General features: G+C 43.6%; 1 protein-coding gene across 1 annotated transcript in view; it reads right to left on the bottom strand.

The window, feature by feature from the left end:
- Positions 1 to 25,086, bottom strand: part of SYN2 (synapsin II) — a 354,597-nt gene extending 329,511 nt beyond the window's left edge. The window contains exon 1 of the mRNA XM_053292837.1: positions 24,262 to 25,086. Within this exon, the coding sequence (XP_053148812.1) occupies positions 24,262 to 24,620 (359 nt within the window). The 5' untranslated portion in view covers positions 24,621 to 25,086. The remainder of the gene's footprint in view (positions 1 to 24,261) is intronic.
- Between the last annotated feature and the right edge of the window lie 318 nt (positions 25,087 to 25,404).

Here is a 25,404-nt window from a genome sequence, read left to right on the forward strand (position 1 = left end):
TTTTACACCACCCAAAACCTAAGTCTCTGATGACAATGAACTCTGACCAACTCATTCTTAATGAAGTCATTCTTCTATTCTACCAACACTGTACTTTCAAAATTATATCAAGTGTTTCGAAGACAAATGCTTCAAGCACTGGGTAGGAGTACTTAATTGGACTAGGGTCAAAAAAAGCGATGGAAGGAAGCAAGGCATGACTAATATTTTCCACATTGTCACAATCCTTCTCTCAGACGACCTTTATGTCACTGTCCCCCCCCCCCCGCCCCAATGATTCAACTGAAATAAGCTGTTTAGCATTCAGTTCTAGAAAGCTGCATGCTAGAATTTCTATATTGTATTACATTACTGGCTTTAGAAATCCTGATGACTTAAGCTCTTTTTTAATATTTCTGCTTGAGGAATTCTAAAGACCATGAGTCAAATTACAATTATGTTAAAGGTTAGGGTTGTGCTTTGAGGCATTCAAAGTCAAATAATATGTACTAGTGAAACTGTCCCAGCAAGGTTGAGAAGGTACACGGGGCTGCCAGGAAGTATGCATGGGAAATGCTGGGAGATGTAGTCTTTCAAGCACTTTCTCCATAGCATGTAACCAGAGTGAGCTCATAAAGAATAACCAGATAATCTTGAGGCCCAGTAGCACTTTTGAGATTTTTTTTTCATCGTATGACATCAGCTTCACATGCTGCATCACAAACTGCTTTTCAAACTTTTCCAAGCTCCAGAAGGGATTAACAGTTTTGCAGGGATGACTGCTAATGGGGAAAATATTCTACTGGGTGTGTCTCAATGGCAACTTTAATCAAGTTCAATTTAGTACTATAGAGAGACAGGGAGCATCTCATGCAAGCCATACCAACTAGCATTATATTTTAACAAACAAATCATGACTTGCTTCTGCCCCCTCTGACCCTAATTATAAGTCTTGCTGTTTCAATCAGCAGAGTTCAGCACTCCCTATGGGCCTTATATGCATCTGACACCAGAGGCTGGGATCCACAGGGACAAAATATGTACATTCAACTCTTCTGACAAAAAGAAGGGGTAGCTTTAAGAGCCTCGCAAAATGTACCAGGATTCCATGGTGACTGCATGAGTGAGCTCATATAGGTCTACCTGAGAAGAGACAGAGGGAAAATTCTGTGGCAATTTTCCACAATCAAGCTAAAGGCCCACTCGCAAGATGCAGCCAATTTCTGTCCTTTTTTGTCCTCTTTTTTGGCAATGCATACCTGGCCACCCTAAAGGTAGATATAATCTTAGACGTATTCTGCCTTCATTTTCACACAGGAAGGAATGCCTCTTCTCAGACTGTGCCTGTTCCAACATAAACACACATGATCTAAAAACAAAATGAGTATTTTTTCTTCAAAACAATTGCTTTAGTCATATACAAATTTCAAACAGTTAACACTAATTTGATTGTCTAAGGTTTAACAGGTGACCATCTAAATTAAAATGTATTTATACAATCCAGTATGGGTCCAATATGGTTCATATTGCTGCATGCTTTCCACAAACATTTGAGAGCCTTTCATCATATGGACCACTAATATTGAAATTTCATCCAGGCAACTATATCAATAAAAAGTAGATTTTTGGAAAGCAAAACAGAGAAGTACAGGAAAGTACTGTTTTAAAACTAACATATTTCTTGTTAGTGTGGAATAAGTCTGTTTACGCACCTCAAGGGATTAACTGCAAGAGGTTTTCTCAGTGCCCTCCAAAATGAGAGTCATTTAAAAAAAAAAATACAGCTTTCTGACAATAACCAATTTCCTGAATGCAGTAAAAGCAAAACTCCACAGAATGAATGATACATAAACCCATCTCTACAGTGCTGAATCAAAAGGTAGAGGTGACATCATTAAAGCTTCCACAAGAAAAATCTCCACAGGTTGACACATCTTGTGAAGGAGCAGCAGTCAAATCTCAGAAGATATAAAACAAAATATTTTCAATTCTGTCGAGAAAGCAAATTTAACAAATCTTGTGCTCTCATTATAGTCAGCAACTAATAATTGAAGCACTCTATGCAAAGAAACTGTTACTGGGATATAACAATCATCACTTGACTAAATAGTGGCCTACATTCAGACTAGTGTGCTAACATAATGCTGTTGTACTTGTGCAAGGACACAGCACAATTATGTTGTGCTAAGAAAGGAATGCCTGTTCCACAATCCAGACACACTGCAATTTGACAGAGCTCTGTAAACATCTTAAGTGTGCAACTTCTTCCATTGAACTAGCACAAGACTAATCTGGATATCAATTATTATTTTTAGAGAAATTTGGTATACTCTGCACAGAATTAAGCAACAGGTATTCAGGCTGAATACACTTACTGTATTAGTAGGCCTTGATTGGTATGACTTGTGTCCTTTCTAAAGCCAGCTTAAGCACATGGAGAGGAGTCATACACATGGTTTTAAATAACACCAATAAATGAATAAATTATATTTTATGCCCTTTAAGCTCCTTTGTTTTATTTTATTTTTCAACATTAAAATTACCATTTATTTCTAAACTGTTTCCTATCTAACAAGCTAATGGTTTGTGGGTTTTTAAATGCCTTTTTAAAAACTTACTTCTCTTACCAGCCTTAGGAAATCCAAGTACAATAGGTCATCCTTAGGAACCGGAATTTGTTAGCATCCTCAGACTTGTAATCTCTCTCTCAGCTGAGATGCAACCAGAGTTTACCACTACAGAATCAGTCTCTTCTTTTGAATCCCTACATGTAAATCTAAACCACAGCATCAAAAAAGCTGCAATTGTCAGATCCTTTGAGTGCCAAGCATGATTATGTCCTCATTACTATTACTACATAGAATTTTTGCACTACATCCTCACTTTTCAGATAACTTTTTGAAGCAACAGCTAAATTTGGGCCTTGCCTGTAATGAGTTCCTTCCTATTCTCCCTATACAGCCTAAACACAGCATCCCTCCAGTGACTGTTGCTGTTGTCTATCTTATGTTTCTTTTTAGATTGTGAGCCCTTTGGAGACAGGGATCCATCTTTATTTATTTTTCTATGTAAACCACTTTGGAAACTTTTGTTGAAAAACATTATATAAATATTCGCCGTCATCTCCATCTATGTGCTTTTGCCTGTTTGTTTATTTATTATTATTTATTTAACACATTTTTATACTGCCCAAAACTTACATCTCTGGGCGGTTAACAACAAAATAAAAACAGAAAGTAAAACATTCGTTAAAACAGTTCTGCCCAAACTCAGTTCTCCCCACTAGTCTGCTGCCCTCTCCTTATCCCACTATCCTCATGGACCTACCTGTTCTTCTACTAGCTAAGTTCTATTCAGACCCTGACCTGTGATAGTTCTGCACAATGGTTCAATTCTTGTTAAATAACTCAGCTTGGTACATAATTCTTAATTATGGTACTGCTAACCATGGTCTGATGGCTTCATCTTGTAAAAGTTGTGAAAGTACAGAGCCCTTTCTCATGATCCAATGAGATGGCTTGAGGATGTGTGGTGGAGAAGGCAGCAGAAGCTTGTCTTTCCTGCAGATGATCCTCCAGGAGTTGCTGGGTGCACTAATCATGAGCCCAGATGGCCCACAGCTGCCATGGACAGCACAGAGGTGTGGAGGATGGGACACATAGTTCCGGCCCCCAGAAATCCCACAATGCACAACATGAGTGTGCTGTGCATTATGGGGATACCCCTGGTGATGGGCCAAGAGTCCACTCTTGAGCCGGCATCAGCTGAGAGCAGATGTTGCTGACAGATGAGCAGGTAGCCCAGGGTAAGTGTGTGCTTGCACCCTTAACCTCAGCTAACTAGCAGGCTCCCCAAGCAGGTTTGCTGTCAAGGCACCATTGGAAGCCTCACAGCTACTGGGGCAGTTCCCACGGGCAGCCAAGACCAGGCTTAGCTGCTCGTGAGAACCGCCTCATGGTTTATGTAGTGCTATTATAACATTTCAACCACTGCAAACATAAATCATGGTTTGCAAATCCACTACAAACACTGCTTTCACATTTTGATCTGTGGCCAGTCCTTTACCATGGTTTAAGGTATGTAATGGTTAATCAGGAAAAAACAAACCATGATCATTATGCCTGCATATAGCACTTAAATGGAAAAAGAAAATCCCACTGGAAATATAACTGGAACTATTCACAGCTGCAGTTCATTTGCTCAAGAATAATTTCAGTGTATAGGATCCAGGATTCCATTCTTTAATCACAGACAGATTTAGTTAATAATTCATACAACACCTTCCATTGGATATACCACTATACAATTATGTGGAAGCAAGCTTATCTTTCACCACATTCCTCCAAAACGTCAATCAAGCTAAGGATAAAGAACTTAGAATGCCTAATGGCCTTCAAACTGTACCTTGATTCCAGAGAGATTATTCTCCACACAGCCCTTCTAACATTATGGCCTTTGATGTCATGGGGGGGAAATTAAATTACAGAAGGACAGAACAAAACATCATAAAAAGCAAGTCAGCTTAGCATTTTCTAAATCTTCCCTTCTGTTTTTTTGACAAACAGGTCAAATAACAGTTTTTCAAGATGCAAGGTAATAGCATGGATAAATGATACAAGGCACTTGGCCACAGTACTACAAAATGAGTCCACAAACTAGAATAAATAGATTTCATTTTCCATTCATGAGACTGTTCTTTGCAGTTCCAAAAGCAAAATTAAGCCCCAGACCAGTGTACCACAACTGTTCATAGCACTTGCAGATTGCTTTGTACAATCTGAACCCTCTCTCGATGAGTTGCCTCAATGTTTGCCATTAAATAACAAGATGTCTTTTTACAAGTCTGTTTATGTTTTAAATTGAAAATTGACATAACAATTAAGTCACCATGTTCAGATAATCACCATGAAACTTTAGGCACAATATGGGTATTTGCAGCTTGATGTTCACTTCATTAAGAGTAATAAAAACGGAAGCCAGTCATGTAGTCCAAACATGCCTTAAATATTGTACAAACTGAATTTTTTATTTGTATTTATTGTTAAAAATTGTATACCACTTTTCATTAAAAAAATCTCAAGGTGGTTTACAAAACCATATAAAACTATAAAACAATAACACAATAAAATATTTATTGGAGTATAAAAATACAAGTCTAATTAAAAGGTTTTTTTAAAAAACCATTCAAAAGACCTTAAATCCAGAGCAGAATGAATGGCTCATTTACAAGTAGCTTACATACTGTTCTAATGACATTTTTCTGAAACTGCACTGCAACTGTATATTAGAGTTGTCTCTGGAATTATACTACAATCCATGACTGGGCATGAATAAGATTTTTAACTGAGTTTCCTTCTACTGATAAAACACAAAAATTTACTACTGTGGTAGATTTATGCCACCATCTCAATACCTTGCATTAGTCTTACTTTATGACAGTATATCATTGTGCAAATGGCAAACTGGATGGAGCTTGGGGCATGCTGGAAGGAGCAGGGTTTAGTAAGTATCCTATGCTCACTGAGAGGTAGGTCCTACCCACAACATAGTGTAATACTGTGTCTTCAAAAGTAGCACAAGTACAATACTCCAATTCATATCAATTGAGAACCACATTCTGTCCCCCATTTCCTTCTTCCACATCCCCACAGTCACAACAGAGGACAACGTTCTAACTCTACAGCCAAACACTGAACACTACCAAAACTATACAAGCCCTGGCAGGAAACACCTCCTATGTCAAGGCAGGTAGAATGAGGTTAAATGACTCTTGTCTAGAAAACTTGTCTAGAGTACACAAGTAGTCCAAAAAGCTGAATTATGATACAACATGGCACAACAGTGGCATTGTCAGGAGGGGCCATTTTGGACCCTTCCAACTGTTGTTTCATGTCAGAAATCCATGACTGTTGGAGTCCCTCTTGCTGCCTGCTCCTCCTGTTCCTTTACCATTGACCAGGAGGGGACAGGGGGCGTGCGCGCGTGCACAAACACACACACACACACAGACAGACAGACAGACACACACACAGGCCTCTGCTCTGGAGAACATGCATATGCAAGAGCGCTCTCTCTCTCTCTCTCTCACACACACACACACAGAATTACCTCAGAAAAAAGCTACCAATCCCAGAAGCTCCCATGCCACTCACAGGACCTAGAACTCACTAGGATCTTTTATTTTCAAAAAGAAAAAAAGTCCCTTTTAAACTGAAGTTTAAAGCGTGTGTGTGTGTGTGTGTGTGTGTGCACGCACACACATACACGCTCCCTCCAAAGCAACCAAACAACATGCAACCCATCCCCCTTCCCTACCCAAAGATAAAGGAGGAGGAGACAGCAATGGGGGGGGGGGGGGCTCTCTGATCGGACAGACATGTCGGCTCTCCAACTGAGTTCTGCAACAACAGGTAGGCTTGCTGTAATGACAGAACTCCAATGTCCCAAGAAGCCACACACATAAACAGGTGCCATGTGCATGGTGGCATCAAGCGGGGCTTCTTGGAACGCACACCACCCCAGAAGGAAGCTGCATGGGGTGGCGGAGAGCAGGTAAGGATCTACACTCCTCTTTCTTAAAGCTCCCAAGCCGTGCTCAAACCATGGTTTGAACCATGGTTTGTGCACATCCCTAATTCCTGACAGAGGGCATGTTGGTCCAATATCTCTGGTGGACCCAATACTATGTGCAGCCCTAACAAGTCAGATCCTTGATTACAGGATGCTGATGAAAGGCCAGTTTGCATTAAGACAGTGAGTACTTTTCACATTCAACAGCCAACAAAAACAAATTAAAAATATGAAGGACAGATTACTAACATTTGTCTTCTTAGAACTCTTTACAGGTGCCCTGCCCTAGGACTTTATAAACAAATATTCACCAAAAATCCCAAATTCAGTGCTGCAACTGGGTATGTAAGGACATAGACCATGCCTCAAAGCAGGTCTCCTCCACATTTTCACTCATTCCCCCATATATGATGGATGTGCAAAGCACTCAAACCATCGTGGCTGTAGAGTACTGCCTATCTTTGCTGTTGCTATTATGGAAAAACTGTGTACCAGCTTAACAACTTTCCCTTATTCAGCACATTGTAGCAGTGTTACCAGACAGCACACCCAATTAAATTTGGTGCTGTGCAGAAAGTCACTTCTTATTTGCCATGTGGCCCACACGTTAACCCCTACCATGCACCAGTGAATGTGTTGGGGAACACAGCCTTCATTATTATTATTAATTATTATTAATTATTATTATTATTAATTATTATTATTATTATTAATTCAATTTCTATACCGCCCCTCCAAAAATGGCTCAGGGCGGTTTACAAAGAGAAATAACAAACAAATAAGATGGCTCCCTGTCCCCCAAAGGGCTCACATTCTAAAAAGAAACATAAGACACACACCAGCAACAGTCACTGGAAGTACTGTGCTGAGGGTGGATAGGGCCAGTTACTCTCCCCCTGCTAAATAAAGAGAATCACCACGGTAAAAGGTGCCTCTTTCCTGTGAATAAACAGGAGGCACTCCTTTTACCTATACCTATACTGACTAGGCACTTATGATATATTATTCCATGCAGAACTGAAGCAGAGTATGTGAAACAGAAAACAAACTGCAGTCAAACTTACAATGCAACTCCCTACATTGCTGAGCAAGTACAGTACTGTCATAATGGCAACATTCTCTCCCAATATGAACATTAGGGACATTACAGACAGAGGAATGAGTTCCTATGCGGAAGACCACAAAGATGTTGCCACCTTCTCCCAAGTACTCACTCACCAAAAGGTAGACTCATGGAGAGTCACATTTCCATCTCCCTGTAGTGGAACTTGAGCTCCACTCTCCTGTTCCCATTGCAGCATTCTTTCCGAAAAGCTTCCAGGCAGCTTGCAGGACTGCCTGCTAAGAAATTTCTGTTTTGCTGGAAAAAAATTCCTGTCTTTGGTCCACTTTGGTCTCCCTCAGAAAAAGCTTGCTCCCTTCATACAGATATGTTTTGTGTGATATAATCGGCATTTTTGTGAACAATCCTTGGCCCCACAGTAGGACTCAAAACCTTCTCCTGATGTACCTGTCAGCTATGGAGTCTTTCTCCCAGCCAGTGAACTGTGGAACTTGTGACTGGAGTGGCAGTCCTTCCAGCCTCCATGAGACCCTGGCTGCCTTCCTGGCAAAATGTACTGTTCTGCTATTTGGATTACCTAGGATTTCAAACTCATGTCTTAGAGGAGTCTAGGAGCTTATGATTGAAGGCATTGGTTGCTGGCTGCCCTCCTGTCCACTGGGTTATTGCATTAGCTATGTTGGAGGAGATGCTGCAAGCTCTTCCTGCTAGTGTGCCTGTACTTGGGCTGAATTATGTGATGTCATCATGACTTCACCTTGTCACATGTCACCCAGTTACCACATGTTGATGTGTCTTCTATGCATAGCTAGTGGGGGAGCACCGTCAGGAGTGATATTGTGCATAGCGAAGGAGATGCTAGAAACCCTATGGGAGTGGTGAGTACTATTACATTAGCTCTTGGCTCCAGTGCTATTCTTTTTATTATTGACTTGGCAGTGCATGAGACTGCCACTACAGTGCTAAGAAAAAGTTTGTGAACCCCCTAGGATGGTCTGTATATTAGCACAATTCTTATTCAAAACATGGTTAGATCCTAAGCTAAACCCCGATAAGAGATAAAGACAACCCCTTGTAACTCAGACAAAAAGGAAATATTTTTGATTATTCAGTGAACAGAAAAAATCTTGTGTGAAAAAGCATGTGAACCCTTCATTCAGTAACTAGTGGCAACTCCTTGAGGAGCAATAACTGCAACTAAATATTTTCTGTAACTGGTGATCAGTCTTGGACACTGACTTGGAGGAATCTTGGTCCATTCTCCCTTACAAAACTGTTTCAGCTCTGTAACTTTGAAGGTACACAAATGATATTGTTTTTGACATTTCTGTCTTGTATATTTCCTGTGAATTTAAAAAAAAACTTAACAAAAATATCATCATTCAGACTTGTATTGCAACTGCATTTAAAGAAAGGGATACCATAGGACCATACCATCACCGATAGGACTAATGGATTTATTATAAGGTAAAGTATGTCGTCAAGTCGGTGTCGACTCCTGGCAACCACAGAGCCCTGTGGTTGCCTTTGGTAGGATATAGGAGGGGTTTTGCCATCTCCTGCGCAGTAAGAGATGATGCCTTTCAGCATCTTCCTATATTCATGCTCGCAATATAGGTGTTTCCCATAGTCTGGGAAACATACTAGCAGGGATTCGATCCAGCAACTTCTGGCTTGCTAGTTAAGTCGTTTCCCTGCTGAGCCATTAGGTGGTTATGGATTTATTACTACAGGCAAATGATGAGGATACAACACATATGTTGTTAGACTATAAAGCTATTAAAATATGCCAAAATACTAAACACGAAACATTTTCCTCACATTAACCTTTCCCTGGTAGGGGCACAAAGAAAGGATCTCAGATTGAAAAATCACCCAATGATTTAATAATGATAAGATCATTAATAATGATGATGATGATTTAGTAATGATAAAAGGCACTTCAGAAGGATCAGGGCAGTTCCCCGGACTAGCCATATATATATGGAATCTGCTTCAGCACCAAGATGAATTTCAGTCTCCTTGGCATTCACACCAACACATGAACAGACATGTACAGGGGTTGCTAGAAGTGGTAAATGCTCAAATAAGTACCTCACTATCCTACCCCTCCTCCCGCTGGACACCCTCACCACGGCTCCGTCGCTGCGGCTCCTGTGGCCCTCACCACTGCTCCATTACTGCTGCTTGCCAGAAGCTCTTCAGGCCTCTCAGAAGTAGAAAAGGCCCATTTCTTGTCTGCAGACAGGAGCGGGGTGTCTTCTGCTTCTGAGCGGCCCAGACAGCCACTGGCAAGGGACAGCAAGAACAGCACCGAGGGCAGGAGGAGAGGCAGTGAGAGTGGGAGGAGCTGCCCATGGTGAGCAAAGGTCTGCACCCCTAAAGTAGCAGAAGAGGAGGAGCTACTGAGACATCTGATATCTGTGATATGGAGATCAAGGGGGAAATCCCTCCCTTAGCTGCAGGGAGTTCTCAGGTAGGCTGCCACCATCTACCTTCCCAGTCAGGAAGATTCTCCCTTCTAAGGGAATATCCTGGGAGAGTAAAGTGGAAACCCCCTCTCCCCCTTATAAGCAAGACTGAGTGGTCTTAGTCCTTCAAGGACGTGTGACTAGGTAGGACCGAAAGAGAAGACGCTCCATAACAACAAGGATTTATTTTAAAAATACGGTAGTAAGGGAAAATGCAGAAGGCTTCAGCAAACGCAGCATCCTTTCAGACAAACCCCCAAAGATTTACAAGAAAGCTACAACACAGATCTAAGCACTTAAACATAATTCCCTGACACGTCCAGCCAAACTGGTCCCTATCCTTCCTACTTACTCCTAGGTAAGGAGTACATGTGAGTAACGAACCATATGCTACCAGAGTAACCTATGCAAACTGACTTTCCCAATCAACAATGGGCTCACTTACTAATAGCCAATAAACTGAAGTGCAATCCAAATATGCCCTGACAATCCAAATCTCATTTTGGCTACCAACTATGTTGAATTCAAAGCTGTTTTTGAAGACTTTTCATGAACTTCAGTTAATTACCTAGGAAGAGCATGTGGTACTAACTGAGACAGCTATAGGGAATATAATCTCCTGGTGTTCAAACCGCAGCACAGGCTGCTTGTACATTTTGTGACACACCAAGTGCTGCAGTTATCCAAAATTCCTAAATAGTTTGGGTCTTGGCTGTCTGAAGTACTGCCTTCCATCACATGAGTTTACCTGGACCTTCTTTCATCAATGGAGGTCTTCCTCTGAGTCTTCCCTTCACTCTTTGTACTTAGGCAGGCAGTAACCAAAGACAGTGTGTTTGGTCATGGCACTTCATATCTGCAATGCCCTCCTCAAAGAAGCTCAGCTGGCACCAAACGTTATATTTTCTTGGTGCTATTAAATGGCCAAGGTTGTAACTCTGTTACATCCCAAAACACAGTTACAGGCCAAATGCTACCTCCAGCTTGCTACCTCCACCTGGAGTACTGCGTACAATTCAGACAAATGTCATAACTGTGAGCAGCACAGGGAGTTAGAAGATTTGGGCATGTCAACTTGCAAGGGCAGGACATCTGGTTTAACTCTAGAATGCTGAACAAGGTGACAGCATTCTTCCCCTGCCCCGGCTGTCTGAATAGGGCTTATGTTATCTGGGGATCTATCTGGCCTCTCTATGACTGGCATAGAGAAAGAGAACTCTTGGCAGCAAAAGAGGCATTAATGCTTATGCACTCCTCCTCTCTCAACCACCACACTTGTCACAGTGGGCTACATGTGCACTCCTGACAGAAAAGGAATACTAAATCAAAGCATAAGCTGTTGTTACTGTAAGATAGATATCTTTTAAAATACTTGATAATGTTTCAGAATTACATCCAGAAATGAAACTAAGAGGCTATTCTCACAATGGAGGAAAACCGGGCTAAAGAAGCCCAGCCCTGTTTTTTCCCCCATCATGACAAACCAGCAGGCTCATGGCCAAGCCCAGTGGGTCTCTGGCGGCTAGCCTGCCAAAGTAGACCTCCCCTTAGCCCAGGTTAGCAGAGCGAGCACTCCACTAACCCAGGTTTTCTGATCATGTGCTGCCACAGCACGGCTCCGTGCCATGCCGACACACGAGGAGACCCCCGCAAGCAGCCTCCCAGGTTCAGAGATCTCTTCAGGATGCCCTGCACTCTTGCGCAAGGCATCCTGGAACTTCTGCGGGCTGCGCAGCCCCCGATCCCCACCACCCCTGTCAGCTCTGTGATGGAGCCAGCAGTCGTGTGGGCTAAGCCCACTCTCCCCTTCAGAACCCCCTCTGGCGCTTCACACCGATCATGTGAAGCACAGAATGCAAGAAGTTCATGTTCTTTCAGGCCGTGAAAATGCACCATTGGCCTTACATAAGCTGAACAGCATTTTCAACATATACATCATCAAAAGCAATGACTTACATTTGGCAGCCTTTTCACGAAATGCAAGTACTTTTTCCCCACATAGAAACCCTGTCAATCATAATATCCTGTAAAATTGCATGTATGCACATCTACCTGAAGAAAAGATGGATTAATGCCACTAAGGAATTGGATGTTAATGAAGTGATTCAACACTTTGGAAAAGTAGGGTGTATAAAATTAAAAAGCAATCATCCATTTCCACCTAATTCATCTTGCTGATTCTAAGAATAATATTAATGTTCTACAACCTACATCGACAAAACTACCAACAGAGAAGTAGGACGTTTTCAACATACTCCAGACTTAAGGGCATTCACACGAACTACGCTCTGAGGCTGGAGAGAACAGTGAGGAAGGCAGGATCATTCCTACCTTCCCCCCAGATGATCCTCTTCTTGGACGCTTGGAGACGCACGTGCCCACACTGCTAGGAGAAGCACAGAGATTTGGAGGCCGAGGAAACACAGCCTGGCCTCCAGAAATCTTTCAATGCACTGTGCAAGGAGTGTGGCTTATTGGGGTGCAAGTAGTGTGGTTTATTTCCCCACAAGCCAGGCACTCTATGTGCCTGTCTTTGTGGCTGCAGGCAGCCCGAGCAGATATAAGACCAGGATCCCAGGTGGAAGGGTGTGTCCACACCCTTCTATCTGGGTAACAGCACAGGGACAAACCTTGGGCTACCCAGCAGGGAAGCACCAGGTTCAGGCGTGATCTTGGAACTCCACACAAGCAGTCCTACCTGGGTAAGGCAGTGCAAGCCTGGGTAGGGCTGCTCGTGTGAACAGCCTCATGATGGAGCAACAGGAAAGCAAAACTACTGGTAAGATGTAAAAACATCACTCTTTGGATGGAAACAAGTGTGCACTGATTTCTCATTTCTCCCATGGCACCTATAAATTTAAGTGTGGCAGATAAGCCAGGTGATGCAAGGCTGGATGGATGAGTGACCAGCAAGGCAGGGGTGGGTTGCTCCATTCTCTTTCTTTCTTTATGTAAACAGCTTTGGAAACTTTTGCTGAAAAGTGGCATATAAATATTTGTTGTTGCTTCTGGTCAGGTCAATACATTCCCTGCCTGAGCGAGATGAGCACAACCAAGAAGAGAAGGAAACAACTCTCCTTGTTTGCTAATTCCTGCCGCTGGTCACATCCATCCATTGCCTGAGCCAAAAGCATATGACCAGGAGGAGGAGTGAGCAAGCAAGGCAGGGGAAAGGTCCACACCCCCATGGAGTGGAGGGCACTGCTGGGCATGACTGGTGAGTCCATCCCCTCAACAGGTCCGCCTGGCTCCTAAATTTTGGGACTGACTCCTAAAGCCAAAGAAAATTTCTTGAGGTCTGATTTAAACCTTTAGAGGAAATACCACCTAGGCATGTGCCCGAAACGTTTGGAGGCCATTATAAAGACCTCCAAAACGTTTCGGCGCTGGGGAGGGTCGGTGTTTCGGCGTCGGCAGGGGTAGTACTTTAAGAGCAGGGGAAGGCGTATTCACCCCTCCCGCCACATTTCCCCCACCAGCGCTCTGTTATCTTTAAGCCCCTCGGGGCGGCAGCATTCCTCCCTGCCGCCCCATTTCCCCTATCAGCCGGAAGTGGCTGGAAGTAGCGAGCGCACATGCGCCCATCGTGTGCGTGCATGGCAGATGGGCGCGTGCACACGAACTCACTACTCCAGGCCACTTCCGGCCGATGGGGGAAACGGGACAGCAAGGAGGAACGCTGCCGCCCCAAGGGGCTTAAAGATAACAAAGCGCCGGCGGGGGAAATGCGGCCGGAAGGGTGAGTACACCCTCCCCCACCCTTAAAGTACTACCCCCACCAGTGCCAAAGTTATTCATGCACATCCCTAACACATCCTTTACATAAGAACAGCCCTGCTGGATCGGACCCAAGGCTCATCTAGTCCAGCATCCTGTTTGTATACATCTTGTCCTTAGAAGAACACAGAAGAAAAAGGACTGAATTAAGAACATATGAATATATGAAGCTGCCTTGTACTGAATCTGACCATTGGTCCATCTTGCTCAGTATTGTTTACAATGCCTGGCTGTGGTTTTCCAGGTCTTTCCAAACCCTATCTAGAGAATGAGGGATTGAACATAGGATCTTCTGCATTCCATGCATGTGCTATACCACTTACAGTAGCTATGGTCCTTCTTAAGCATTTCACTGCAGTTGTTGTACAAGTGTACATAACCCAGAAACGTTAGTTTCTCTTTAGTAATTCAAATTACTGAGAATGTACAAGATGAATCAGAGGTGCCAGAGAGTGTGTGCTCCTAATGGGTGTGACAGCTGAACTTACCCACCTCCAGTTCCTGATCCCATTTACCCATTTCCACCTTAAATTTTACTGACTTCCTGCATCCACTTGAAATCAGAGCTGAAGTTAGCTTGATGAGGTTGGTAAACTCTAAGGTGGAAGTGGGTAACCAGGACCAAGAACTGGAAGAGGGTGGGTTCAGACATCAAACCCGTCAGAAGCACATACTCCCCAGCACCTCAGGTTCCTCTTGCACTTATAGATGGTACTGTGAAGCCACCCATAGTAATGCTCAGCTAACTTGGTCTCCAAGTACTCACGTCAGCAGCCCCTTCCTACTGAACTCTCAAACTGCTACTTAACTCATAGAGGAACTAAATTCAGCAAAGGGGAAGATTAAAGTAGTGGCAAAAAGGCAAAATCAGCAGCAGCAGCATGCTGCTTGTGTCAAAGTCAACTTTTCCCCAAAAATTTTTACACAATGATGAGAATCTGTGTTTATTTTTAAAAAATTAAAAACATTCCAAACTTGTCTGTAACCTGTTTGTGGTTCAATAAGAAGGATACTGTGAAGTATAATTTATAATTATTATATTAATAATAATATAATATTATTTTATTATTATATAATATTAATTAAACTAACATTTTTGTTCAATTAGGCAGTTATACTAGAACCTGCAGTGTGTGATTCTGGTAGCCAAACAATCCCATCTGCTTGATCACTGTGCCTATCTGTAGCCCCTAGCCTAGCTGGATTCCTCTTCTGCAATTCCTTCTTTCCTGCTGCTTCTTCACTTCTACTGCCCCCTACGGTTTCCATGTACAAATGCACCAAGGAAGTGTTTGGAAGGAAAAGGTTCTCGTCTACTCCAGCCTCTGGAAGTTCTGCCTAGCGGCAAGGTCTGGTTTGGTAGCCCCATGTGCTGAAACTGGCAGAACTACTGGTGCCCAACAAAGAAAAGCCCGCTAGATGGTTCCATGAGGATGTAATTGTCTTCAGGATCTGGGGAATTGGTTTACTATGGTCTCCTGTACAAAGATTTACAAGAGTTTTTAAACTAGTTGCATGTCATCTATCCTGACCAAATTTAGGCCTATAAAGCCTTACCACACCTCCCCCAGGCCAGGTTCAATATTAAACACAGCCTTCCAGTTTTTATTTGCCTCCTATAAACATACATTTTAAAAGGACAGTTTTAAGCAAACCCATTTTTTAAAAAAATCGTAAGTAGCCATGGCGCAGCTAATCACAAGTAGAACCCCGGTGGGAGGCTGAAAAGCAGCCTCTCGGCTCGGGGGTCTCCCCAGTATGCCCTGCGAACCCGTGCAGGGAATACTGGAGCTTCCGGGGGCCGCGCAGCCCCCGAACTCCTCAGCCCCAGCCGGCTCCGTCACAGAGCCGGCAATTGTGTGGACGGCTGATCCGTCCGCCCAGGGTTCCCGCCCTGCTCGTCTGCGGGGAAAGCAGGCTTAGCCCGCTCTCCCCACTGAGCTCCCCAAACCGGGTCTCACTGATCATGAGACATGGCTCATTGGGTTTCCAAAATCTCCTTTTCTCCCTCTCAGTTCTTCTTGCTGGGGTTAGAACCTCCAGAAGATTCTAAGGACCCTCTTATTAAATGTTTACATTGCTACCAGAGGTGCTCTTACCCCTGGACTTTGGGGCCGAAGTCCAGGGCCCCCAAAGCCCCGAAAATCCTCTTTAATCAGTCCAGTGTGGTGTGTTCGCCCGGCAGAGCATGATGATGCTTAATTTGCAGGGTAGGGGGCTCCAAAGGCCTTTAGGTCCAGGCTCCAAAATTACCTAGGTCCACCTCTGATTGCTCCACAAATACATACAACCATTACAATATACATTTATTAATTTCTTTTAGCATCAACTTTCTAACCAACCCTGCTCACTCTCAGAGCCTGACTAATACTATCCTACCTAAATCGATATACTAACCTATCCATTTATGTCTCTTTTTGAAAAGAAAGACCCTCTCCCTTTTACCTGCAATAAGGAAGCAAGTTCATAAAACACAAAGGGTTTCCAAAATCTCCCTCTCTCTCTCTCTCTCAATTTTTCTTGCTGGGGCTGGAGCCTCCAGAAGATTCTAAGGACCCTCTGAGCATGCTCCACTACCAATTAAGAACGGGAGGGGAGATCACAACACCCTTTAGTTGACAAATTCAGAGAGCTTCTATTGTCAATCCATACCATGAGCTAACAATAATACTGGTAATAATGGTGGGGTTAACACCTAGTTCAATTTTCTTTTGCCATGTGCATTGCTTTCATTCTTCAGGATCCAGCTCCCTCCCAAGAGTGTCTAGAAGTTGATTGATGGATGCATCATATGCAGAGCACAGCATATAATAAATGGGATCCAGCCTCCAGAAATGTGTAAAAGTGGGGAGGGAGGTGGGGCTTGAACAGTAACTCCTGATATGGAAATTAGTTGTTATAAGTGTAGCCCTGATTTCATCTGTGGAATGTTCAAAGGTATGATCTTGACTTATCTGCTTTGGTAATCTGCATGCAGTTTATTGCCTACTTTCCATTTGTGGCATGCTTCTAGTCAGAATTGTACACCATGCAGCCCTGGTTGCTTGGTCAAACCCCCTACACATTCATAAACATGTCCCTACATTCATTGGCGATATGCTGGAGATATTACAAAATTTCCTTTGTAAAAATGTTTTGAGATCTATAGATGTGGACTACTCGGTATTCATGATAGAAATAAACTCTTACATTGCTGTGATTTATCATATATCAGATGGACTATGAACTCATTTTGCCTAACAAACAGGCAGCGAGCAAAAACTATAGGTTTCAACACTGCAATACTCAGTTGTTTGTCTTTGCCCAGCATAAGTAATTCTATCCACAGAGAGCAGGTACAGTGTTAAGTGAAATACACTGTGCATGCATAACTAAGACTAATGTTTCTACAAACATTAATATATGTATGATGTATTGATTGGAAAGTCAATTTTGTAAAATAATAATAGTGCTATCCCAGCATACTAAATGGTATTCTAAATTATTATCAGAAATCCATATTTATATGCAACAGCATCCATTCCAGACAACACACTCTAATTTATATGCCCACAAATTCTCAAATCATTACTGAATCCTTGGAGGTGACTAATTCAACAGGAACCTAGAACAACACTACCAATTTTCATGATTGCACAGTAGAGTTAATTTACTGTCCCGAATTTAAATAATTCTGATGATCATATATCATATTTTTCCTCCCTTCTCCTGCAGTGACTCAAAATGCTGGTCAGTTATGCTCATATTTTCAATTATAACAATCATACCCCAAATTCAATCTAGAGCATCAATCAATCAACATAGATTAAACGATGTGTACAGTTAAGCAGTTATTGAAAAACTGTTGTAAAACAACATGTTCCTTCTCATCTTTACCCCACCTTTTATTCTAAATTTATTCTAAATGTAGAATAAAAGGGGTGAGGAGAGAAAAGCAAACAAAAACTGATCAATATTATCAAAGCAATGCTTCTAGAATCTTCACATGTTGTGTAGTCTGAAGAAGCATAAACATAAATTTGGGTACGTTAGTTAACTGCTCAGGGATGCAAAAGGAGCTTATCCCACTTATAACCCAAACCTATGGTCTACTTCATAAAACAAAAGAGAAATAGGAACAGGTACAGAGGTTTCTGAGCCAGTTTAACATCTCAAACCAAAGTGTCATAGGAGCAAATCAAAACATAAAAGACCAATAGCACATCTGTAGCAATATCATAGCTTGCGTTCACATGCTTTTCTTCTGTGACAAACAGCAGGTTTTGTAGGGGACATGATTTGGATTAGGGATGTGCTGAAACATGATTCAGCATCCAAAACATAGCACAATCCCTTTAAAACCAAGGGCCTCCACAGCCCCTTTAAACTGGAGGAGAGCAGGTCCATCCCTGTTTCTGCTTGGTTTGTCAACATTGCCATACTTGTGATACTCCTCAGGTATCAGCATGCGCCAGCGGGGCAGCCCCCCAGATGCCCCCATGCGGCGCTGGCATGCACATGTCCTCTGCACATGCTGGCGCCATGCAGGGACAGCTGGGGGAGAGCATCACTGGCACACACTGATAGCTGGGGGGAGTGCCACGAATACAGCAATGGCGACAAGAGGAGGACGAGCAGGGATGGATCTGCTCTCCTCTGTGTTAAACGGGCTGTGGAAGCCCTCAGTTTTAAAGGGATTGTGCTATAATTTGGATGCCGAATCATGTTTTGAAAACATCCCTAATTTAGATTGGCAGTGCAATCTGGAAGAAAAGAATTAGACCCAATTTATCTCCACCATGTCCCTGATCCAAATACTACATCTCATCTATGCATGACGGAGGAGGAGGAGTATAGTGGCCAGCCTTCCCTCCCTCTTAGGGTTAATAGGAAGTGAACCCCTGTCTTGACTTACAGGCTGGTGACCTCCAGAGCTCAACCAATCAGTCAACCAAGTGGGAGGGACCTGAGAGCTGCAGGGGGAAATCTGGGAACAAGAAAGGAAATCATGGCAGAGAGTGCAGACTAGCCTGAAGTCTGTGCTGGGGGAGCATGGAGGACCTGCGACAATGGAGTTCTGCTGAAGCAGAATTACTATGGAACCTTGAGAACAGTCTTCCCTCTAAGGCACGTGCACACAACTTTTTTGATGTCCACTCAGTTACTTTTAGATCCCACTCAGATTGAATAAGGAAGGCCCCACTCTGATACATGCACACACAATGCTTTCATACTGCCACCCAGAACAAAAATTATTCTGCACACAGAACACTGCTTGAGAGACAGGATTACAGGAGACTTGATTCTCATCAGGAGTTTGGTGAGTTCAAGGGGAAGAAGCCATGGCTGTGGCTTTGGGAATTTCAGCACAGGGAACAGTTTGGTTAGACTGTGCATCAGGAATTTATTTTGCTTGCGTGTGTTGCATTGTGTGTCTCTGTGTGTGTTGCATTTTCCTAAATATCTGTTCTTTGCAAGTGAGTAACCAAGATTTTAAAGTGTGCCACCCAAGAGCAAAATCATCTGGGTGCTTTTGAAGTATTCTTGTAACCGATTAAGTATTTTTAAGTGCTTCTAAAAAGCTAAAAGCCTCAGATGGAACCAGTCTGTAATACCTGAATAAAATATTTTTCTCTGTGTTATTTTTACAAGCCTCATAGGGTTGATTATTAAACCCTGCAGGAGCCGGGGGGTGGGGGCAAGCCCACTGGTGCAAAACACATCTCAATGAGAGCTTGGCCAAATTAACAATTAACTCCACATGCAGAAAAATTTGTTTTATTATTCGCTATTAGAAAGGGGAGCATTTTTTTTTTCATTAGCCCAACACTCAGTTACAGAGAGACTCTGGACTAAAGCACTCAAGTCCAACATTCGAGTTCTCTGAAAGCCTTAGAATACTTGGTGGCAGCAGTAACCTATCAGAACTTCTGGGTTGACCAGAATATCTCTCTTAGCTTTCTGGGTTTTGAAAGCTGAGAATTTTTAATCGTACGTAGGCAGCTCCTCTGAGAGAATTGACTGAGAAGGGTGCTAAGCTGGTGAAAACCAGTTCAGCCAGTTTATTCATTGACTGACCTGAATCAAGAAAGGAAATTTCCACTACCCACCAATTCACCACAAGGAGGAGAAGAAAATTCCAAAGTTGAAAGTCCCATGTCTTGTCTAGTTTTGTCCTTAATTATGCATTTTTCCAATTCAGAAGTGAAAGGTACCCTTTTCTTCTTAATTACAGATTGGCTGGTCATTGCTCATCTAGCTTTCCTGTTCAAGGTCTGTCTTCCTATTTTGCTAGGTGTTGGACTATTGTTCAGCCAACTAGGCTATTGCACATCTTTCTTCATTTTCCATTATGAGAACAGAGTAACATACTGTATAATAAACCACTTGCAGGTGCAAACATGCAATTTCATTCCTGAAATTGACTCACCAATATTCAATACATTCCTAGTATGTCCTTATATGATAAGTATATATGTAAAAGCAACAAAATTAATGTACACTTGTCAATGAAGCAATATAGCCAATAGTCTTCTCTCTAACACAGTTGTTTTCGTAAATCATAGTAATAAAGGGCTTGGAAATTTGGCAGTATGCTTTAGCTAAACATAGTTACAACCAGCTAGAAACTACTAGAAACATTTCAAAACTATATTTTATGTTAGAAGTGCAATTAAATAGCGCATTCAAAAGTTTTTTTCTAAAATAAACCACCCAGAGATGAAAGTTTGGGGCAGTGTACAAATTTGATAAATAAAATATAGCTACATTTCAAATCTAGTTAGCCAATAATAGCAATACTGTGCACATCTACCATAAGCTCATACAAAGATATGAACAGTGGCTTCATACAGACAAACTATGCTCATATACATAATATGCCCTACCTGCTAAATAGGTCCATATGGCTGAACATGTTGAAAAACCTTTATACAAATTTATGTATGTGCTTCCTTGTGAAGCAAATACATTCCAGATAGTATGCGGGTTCAATTCTCCTTTACATAATAATATCTAACTAGCTTAACCTGCACAGCACATCTGTGCGCTAGTTACTGACTGCTCCCCTCACCGCCTGCCACAGCCCCCCTCACCCCAGAGATCTCTCTCCCTCACCTGATCCACACTCCTGCTCATCCTCCTCCATCCAGTTGCTCCCACCCCCCTCACCCCTTCTGGTCACTCCTCCATCCCTTCACCCCCTCACCCCTCTTGGAAGCTGTAGCCCCCGTTCTCCAGACACCTCCCCACACTCACACTCACCTGAGCCCACAGGAGCTGAGCCCACAGGAGCCCACAGGAGCCCACACTCACACTCACCTGAGCCCACAGGAGCAGCAGCAGTTGACTGGGCCCTTCCTCGCTGCTGCCACCACCATGGCCACTCATTCCCCTCAGGCCACTGCCAAGCCCAGGCCTTTCCCCTGCCTGCGCCAATAGCCTCAGTAGTCCCAAACAGCAGCAGTGGTTGACTGGGCCCTTCCTTGTTACCAACAAGTGCTGCTGACAAGCTCGGGCCTGTCCCTCACCCTTCCTCCTTCCTCTCTCCCCCCCCCCCCCTCTCTCCCCTCCACTCACTCTTCCCCTCTGTCTTTCTTCCCTTTCCCCTCCCCACCCCTCCCCTCCCCTCCCTCCCTCCCTGAGTTAACAGTTTCCTCATCTAATTCACACAACAGCAGCCTCCTTCTCCTGAAGGGGCTCTTTCCTCCCTCATGACCCCTCTCTTTGCAGACCTCTGCCTACTATCCATATATATCCTCTCCTCTGCAATCAAGAACATCTTCCAACCAGTAACAGTTGCATTCCAACTGACCTTAACCATTACAGGCTCCTCCTCCCTATCTGCATATGGAATCACCACTGCCCAATCACCATGGTGCTTCTGCTCTCACAAGCTCCTCCTCCCTATCTGCATAGGAAATCCCCACTGCCCAATCAGGTGCTTCTGCTCACGAACTCTCACGAGAGCTACTATGCATGGGATTAGCCATACGTACGCCTTAGAGAATGATAGATAGAGCGGTAACTTTGCCTTCTAAGCTTAGAGAAATGTCATTTTCAGGATAAAAAGAAAAGCTACTTTCCACACAAGCTCAAATACAACCACAGTTGTTGGACAAACATGTCTGACAGATGCATAACGCAGCTAGCGTTTTCCAAACCACAGTTCATGAAACATATCTGCGAAACAGGGTGTTCCTTTAATCAAAAAATGGTGAGTTATACTACACAATGCCATAAACAGAAAACCCCAAAACACACTGGGGCTCACTGTAACAAATATATGAATAAAACAACCTTTTACAGTGAACAGCAGAAGGCAATATTAAAAGGGTCATAGGCACAACTAGGCCGGTGGGGAAATATATATTAAACAAAAATATAAATTACGACCTGCACAGAAGCCAAAGGGAAATGGGAAATGTTTGATGATTACAGTCTCTAAACCTTGAGGACATAAGTTTTTCCTTACTGGATCAGACCAAGGCTCCTCTAGTGTGACGTTATTATTATTTTTTAATGACAGCTAGCCAAATGCCTTTGGAAATTCTCAAACAGGGTATGAAGGTGATGACCATCTCCTATTATATGTCCCCAAGCATTTGCTATTGGGAGCTGTAATGTTTCTGAACAAAAAGGTTCCATTTAACTACCATGGCTAATAGTCATAAGACAGACATATCCTTCTGGAATTTGTCCCATCCTTTTAAAAAGCTATCTAGTCAGTAGTCAGCATACCTCTTGTAAAGATGACCTCTGGCTTGATAGTTTGCCTGCTGTGAATTGTATGGGTGGTTAGCTGCTCAGAACGACTGTTCACACATAATATCAAAGAAAACCAAGGCAGTGTAATTATTGTGACACCAAATCACTGACTATTTTGTGCTTTTCCTTCAACACTAATTATATTTCCTAGTTCATCCAGACAAAAAATTAACATTGTATATGTTAATAGTCACATTAACATATGTCTGTCTTATGACTATTATATATTTAATAAGATCACATCTTTCAAAATTTCTCATAATGTTCATGCATACTATACATAAACATTAATGACAGGTACACAGATAGCCATGAAATTAAAAATGTTATGCAAGGGAATCACCTTTGTGTGTAATCTAGGGCATATTTTATGACTCCATAGTTAGCATTGCATAAATATTTTTTCCCTTAAAAAAAATTTAAATCTGTATATCTTGGCATAATAAGCTGCCAGTGGTCTTCAATCCTGGCTGCTGATCAGAGCTACACCTGCTTAGCTTGAGTAATGCTGCAACATCTGGTGTTCCCAGCTCATTCAGTGGATCCTTCCATGCAAATATTTTCAAAAGGGAAGGGGTGGGGGGAACTAGCCCAGGAGCTAAATAAGATAAAAGTTCTGTTGATACTTAGGATGCAGATTAAATAGTTGGTGTTGTAAGAATTTACCTTCTTTCATGCCATTCTCAACTAGAGATTTAATATTTTGTAGAAATTATTTAGTGAACTTGATGTTTATGTTCACACACGATATATGCTGGTATTATTCAACAGTTGTATGGTACTACTATTCCTACTTGGATTTAAGTTGATTTAATTCTTTTTCTAAATCAACTAAATCTAAGCACTCTAGATTTTCTGAAGTTAAATTTGCCTATTCTATCAGCTGTGATTTAAATAAAATGTGTCACTTTCCATTTCCCTATTTAGGTTATCTCATAATTTCATGTATACTGGCTCTCAAATTTGCATTTGGCAATAAAATGCACTAGGCTCACATGTGTTGTGATGTAGTACATGACTACACTCTTGTAGCTTCCATCTTTTGTGAGCCAAATGCCATCATTTAATTGCAGCACCTAGAGGCTTCACATATTTCCTAGGAGCAGCATTAAATCTGCATGCACATCATCGTGTATGATGGTGGTGCTACGTGTCGGAAATTCACCCAGCGTACACACGCTGGGAAGCTGCAATCAGCTGCTCCTTCCCAATGCACGTACCTCCAGACACGTCACGTGACAATCTACAGGCAGATTCGATGCTGCTCTCTCCTATGGGGAAGTTCTTTGCACGTAACAACTGAGTAAAGTTGGAAGGTAGGTAGCTCTTGAACACAATGCCATCCATCCAACCTCTCCTTCACAGCATACTGCCTATGCACCTTAGCACTGTGGCGTTAGGGGCATTCCCTTTGGCCTCGCTGCAGCCCAACGAGCACCAAGGCAACCCGACGAGCACTTCTTCCACAGTCCCCTCGAGCCTGTGGGCATTCTCTCAACGCCCTAGGCATAGCCGTGTCTCCTACTGTCATGCAGCGCTGCCTTCATTTACCAATGCCCTCCGTCATTCCAAACGCGAGGAAGCCGACACCCGTCCTGACACACACCTTGCTACTGGCAGGTGGGGACGGGTGTGGGGAGCAGCACAGCACCTTACCAGTCCGTGTGAGGCTCATCGATGACCAAGAGCAGCTTGAACTTTTTGGCTGCCGCCGAGGAAGACGAACCCGCGTCCACCAAGCCCGCCGAGGCTGCCGTCTGCTTCACCGCGTTGGAGAGAGAGCTGAAGAAGCTGCTGCCGACTGACTGCTGCTGCGGCGGCGGCGGCGGCGGCTGTTGGGGTGGCGCTGCCGCCGGCTGCGGTTGCCTGCGCTCCGAGGCCGGAGAAGCCGAGGACTGGGCCGCCGGCGGGGGCGGCTGCTGGGGCTCCGGCCGCTGCAGGTCGGTCATGTAGCCATTGGGCAGGTTGGCGATGAAGCTGCTGTCCGAAAGCCTGCGCCGCAGAAAGTTCATCATCTGGCCGCCAATCGAGCCGAGAAGACTGGCCGGCGACGGGGACGGGCGGACAGGAGGCGCCTGCCCGGACGGACGAAGCAAGCAAGGGACCGAAGGCTGGCGGGCGCCGCGCTCTGCACGCTGCCTGGCTGGGTCGCAGGGACGGAAAGGGCTGGCGAGCGCCTGCCTCTCCTAGCGCGCCGAAGCCGTCGGCTGCTATTGCTGCTTACAGTCTTGCTCCGCTCGTCCCGCCCTCCTGTCTCTAGGTGGCAGCCGCCCAAGCCTGGTGCTTGGCAATGGATTTCTAGATGCACACAGGCAGGGAGGCAGCGCTGAGCCGCTTCCTTCACGAGGCGAAGGGGGACCCTCCAAGAGGGCGACGACGCTCTCAGGGTCGGCCCCGAGCTCCCGTTTCGGAGGGAAGCCCTTCGCTCTTCCTCTCCCTACTCGCCCACGGAGAGGAAACTCCCTCTCGAAAACAGCCCCGCCTCCCGCCTTGTGTGTTTACCTCAGATGCCAATTTCCTCGGGAAACCTCCTCTTTCTTGCAAAGGAAAACCTCTCCAACAGAAGGCTGTTGGGTAGGAAAACCCAGAGATCCTCCACTCATCAGGAGGCTTGACTCAAACATAGCAGGGTCAGGGTGCACTTCTGTCACCTAACTATAGCCACTCAGATCATATGTTGCCTATATAAAAGTGATCCGTACCACAGTGTTTTTGTAGCATCCATGCCCTGCCTTGAATATATACATTTCAAAATTTATATTAAATTTACTTTATGCTACAGAAAATTTAGTAGACACT

This window comes from Hemicordylus capensis, chromosome 2 (genome assembly GCF_027244095.1).
Source record: "Hemicordylus capensis ecotype Gifberg chromosome 2, rHemCap1.1.pri, whole genome shotgun sequence".
Lineage (NCBI taxonomy): Eukaryota > Metazoa > Chordata > Lepidosauria > Squamata > Cordylidae > Hemicordylus > Hemicordylus capensis.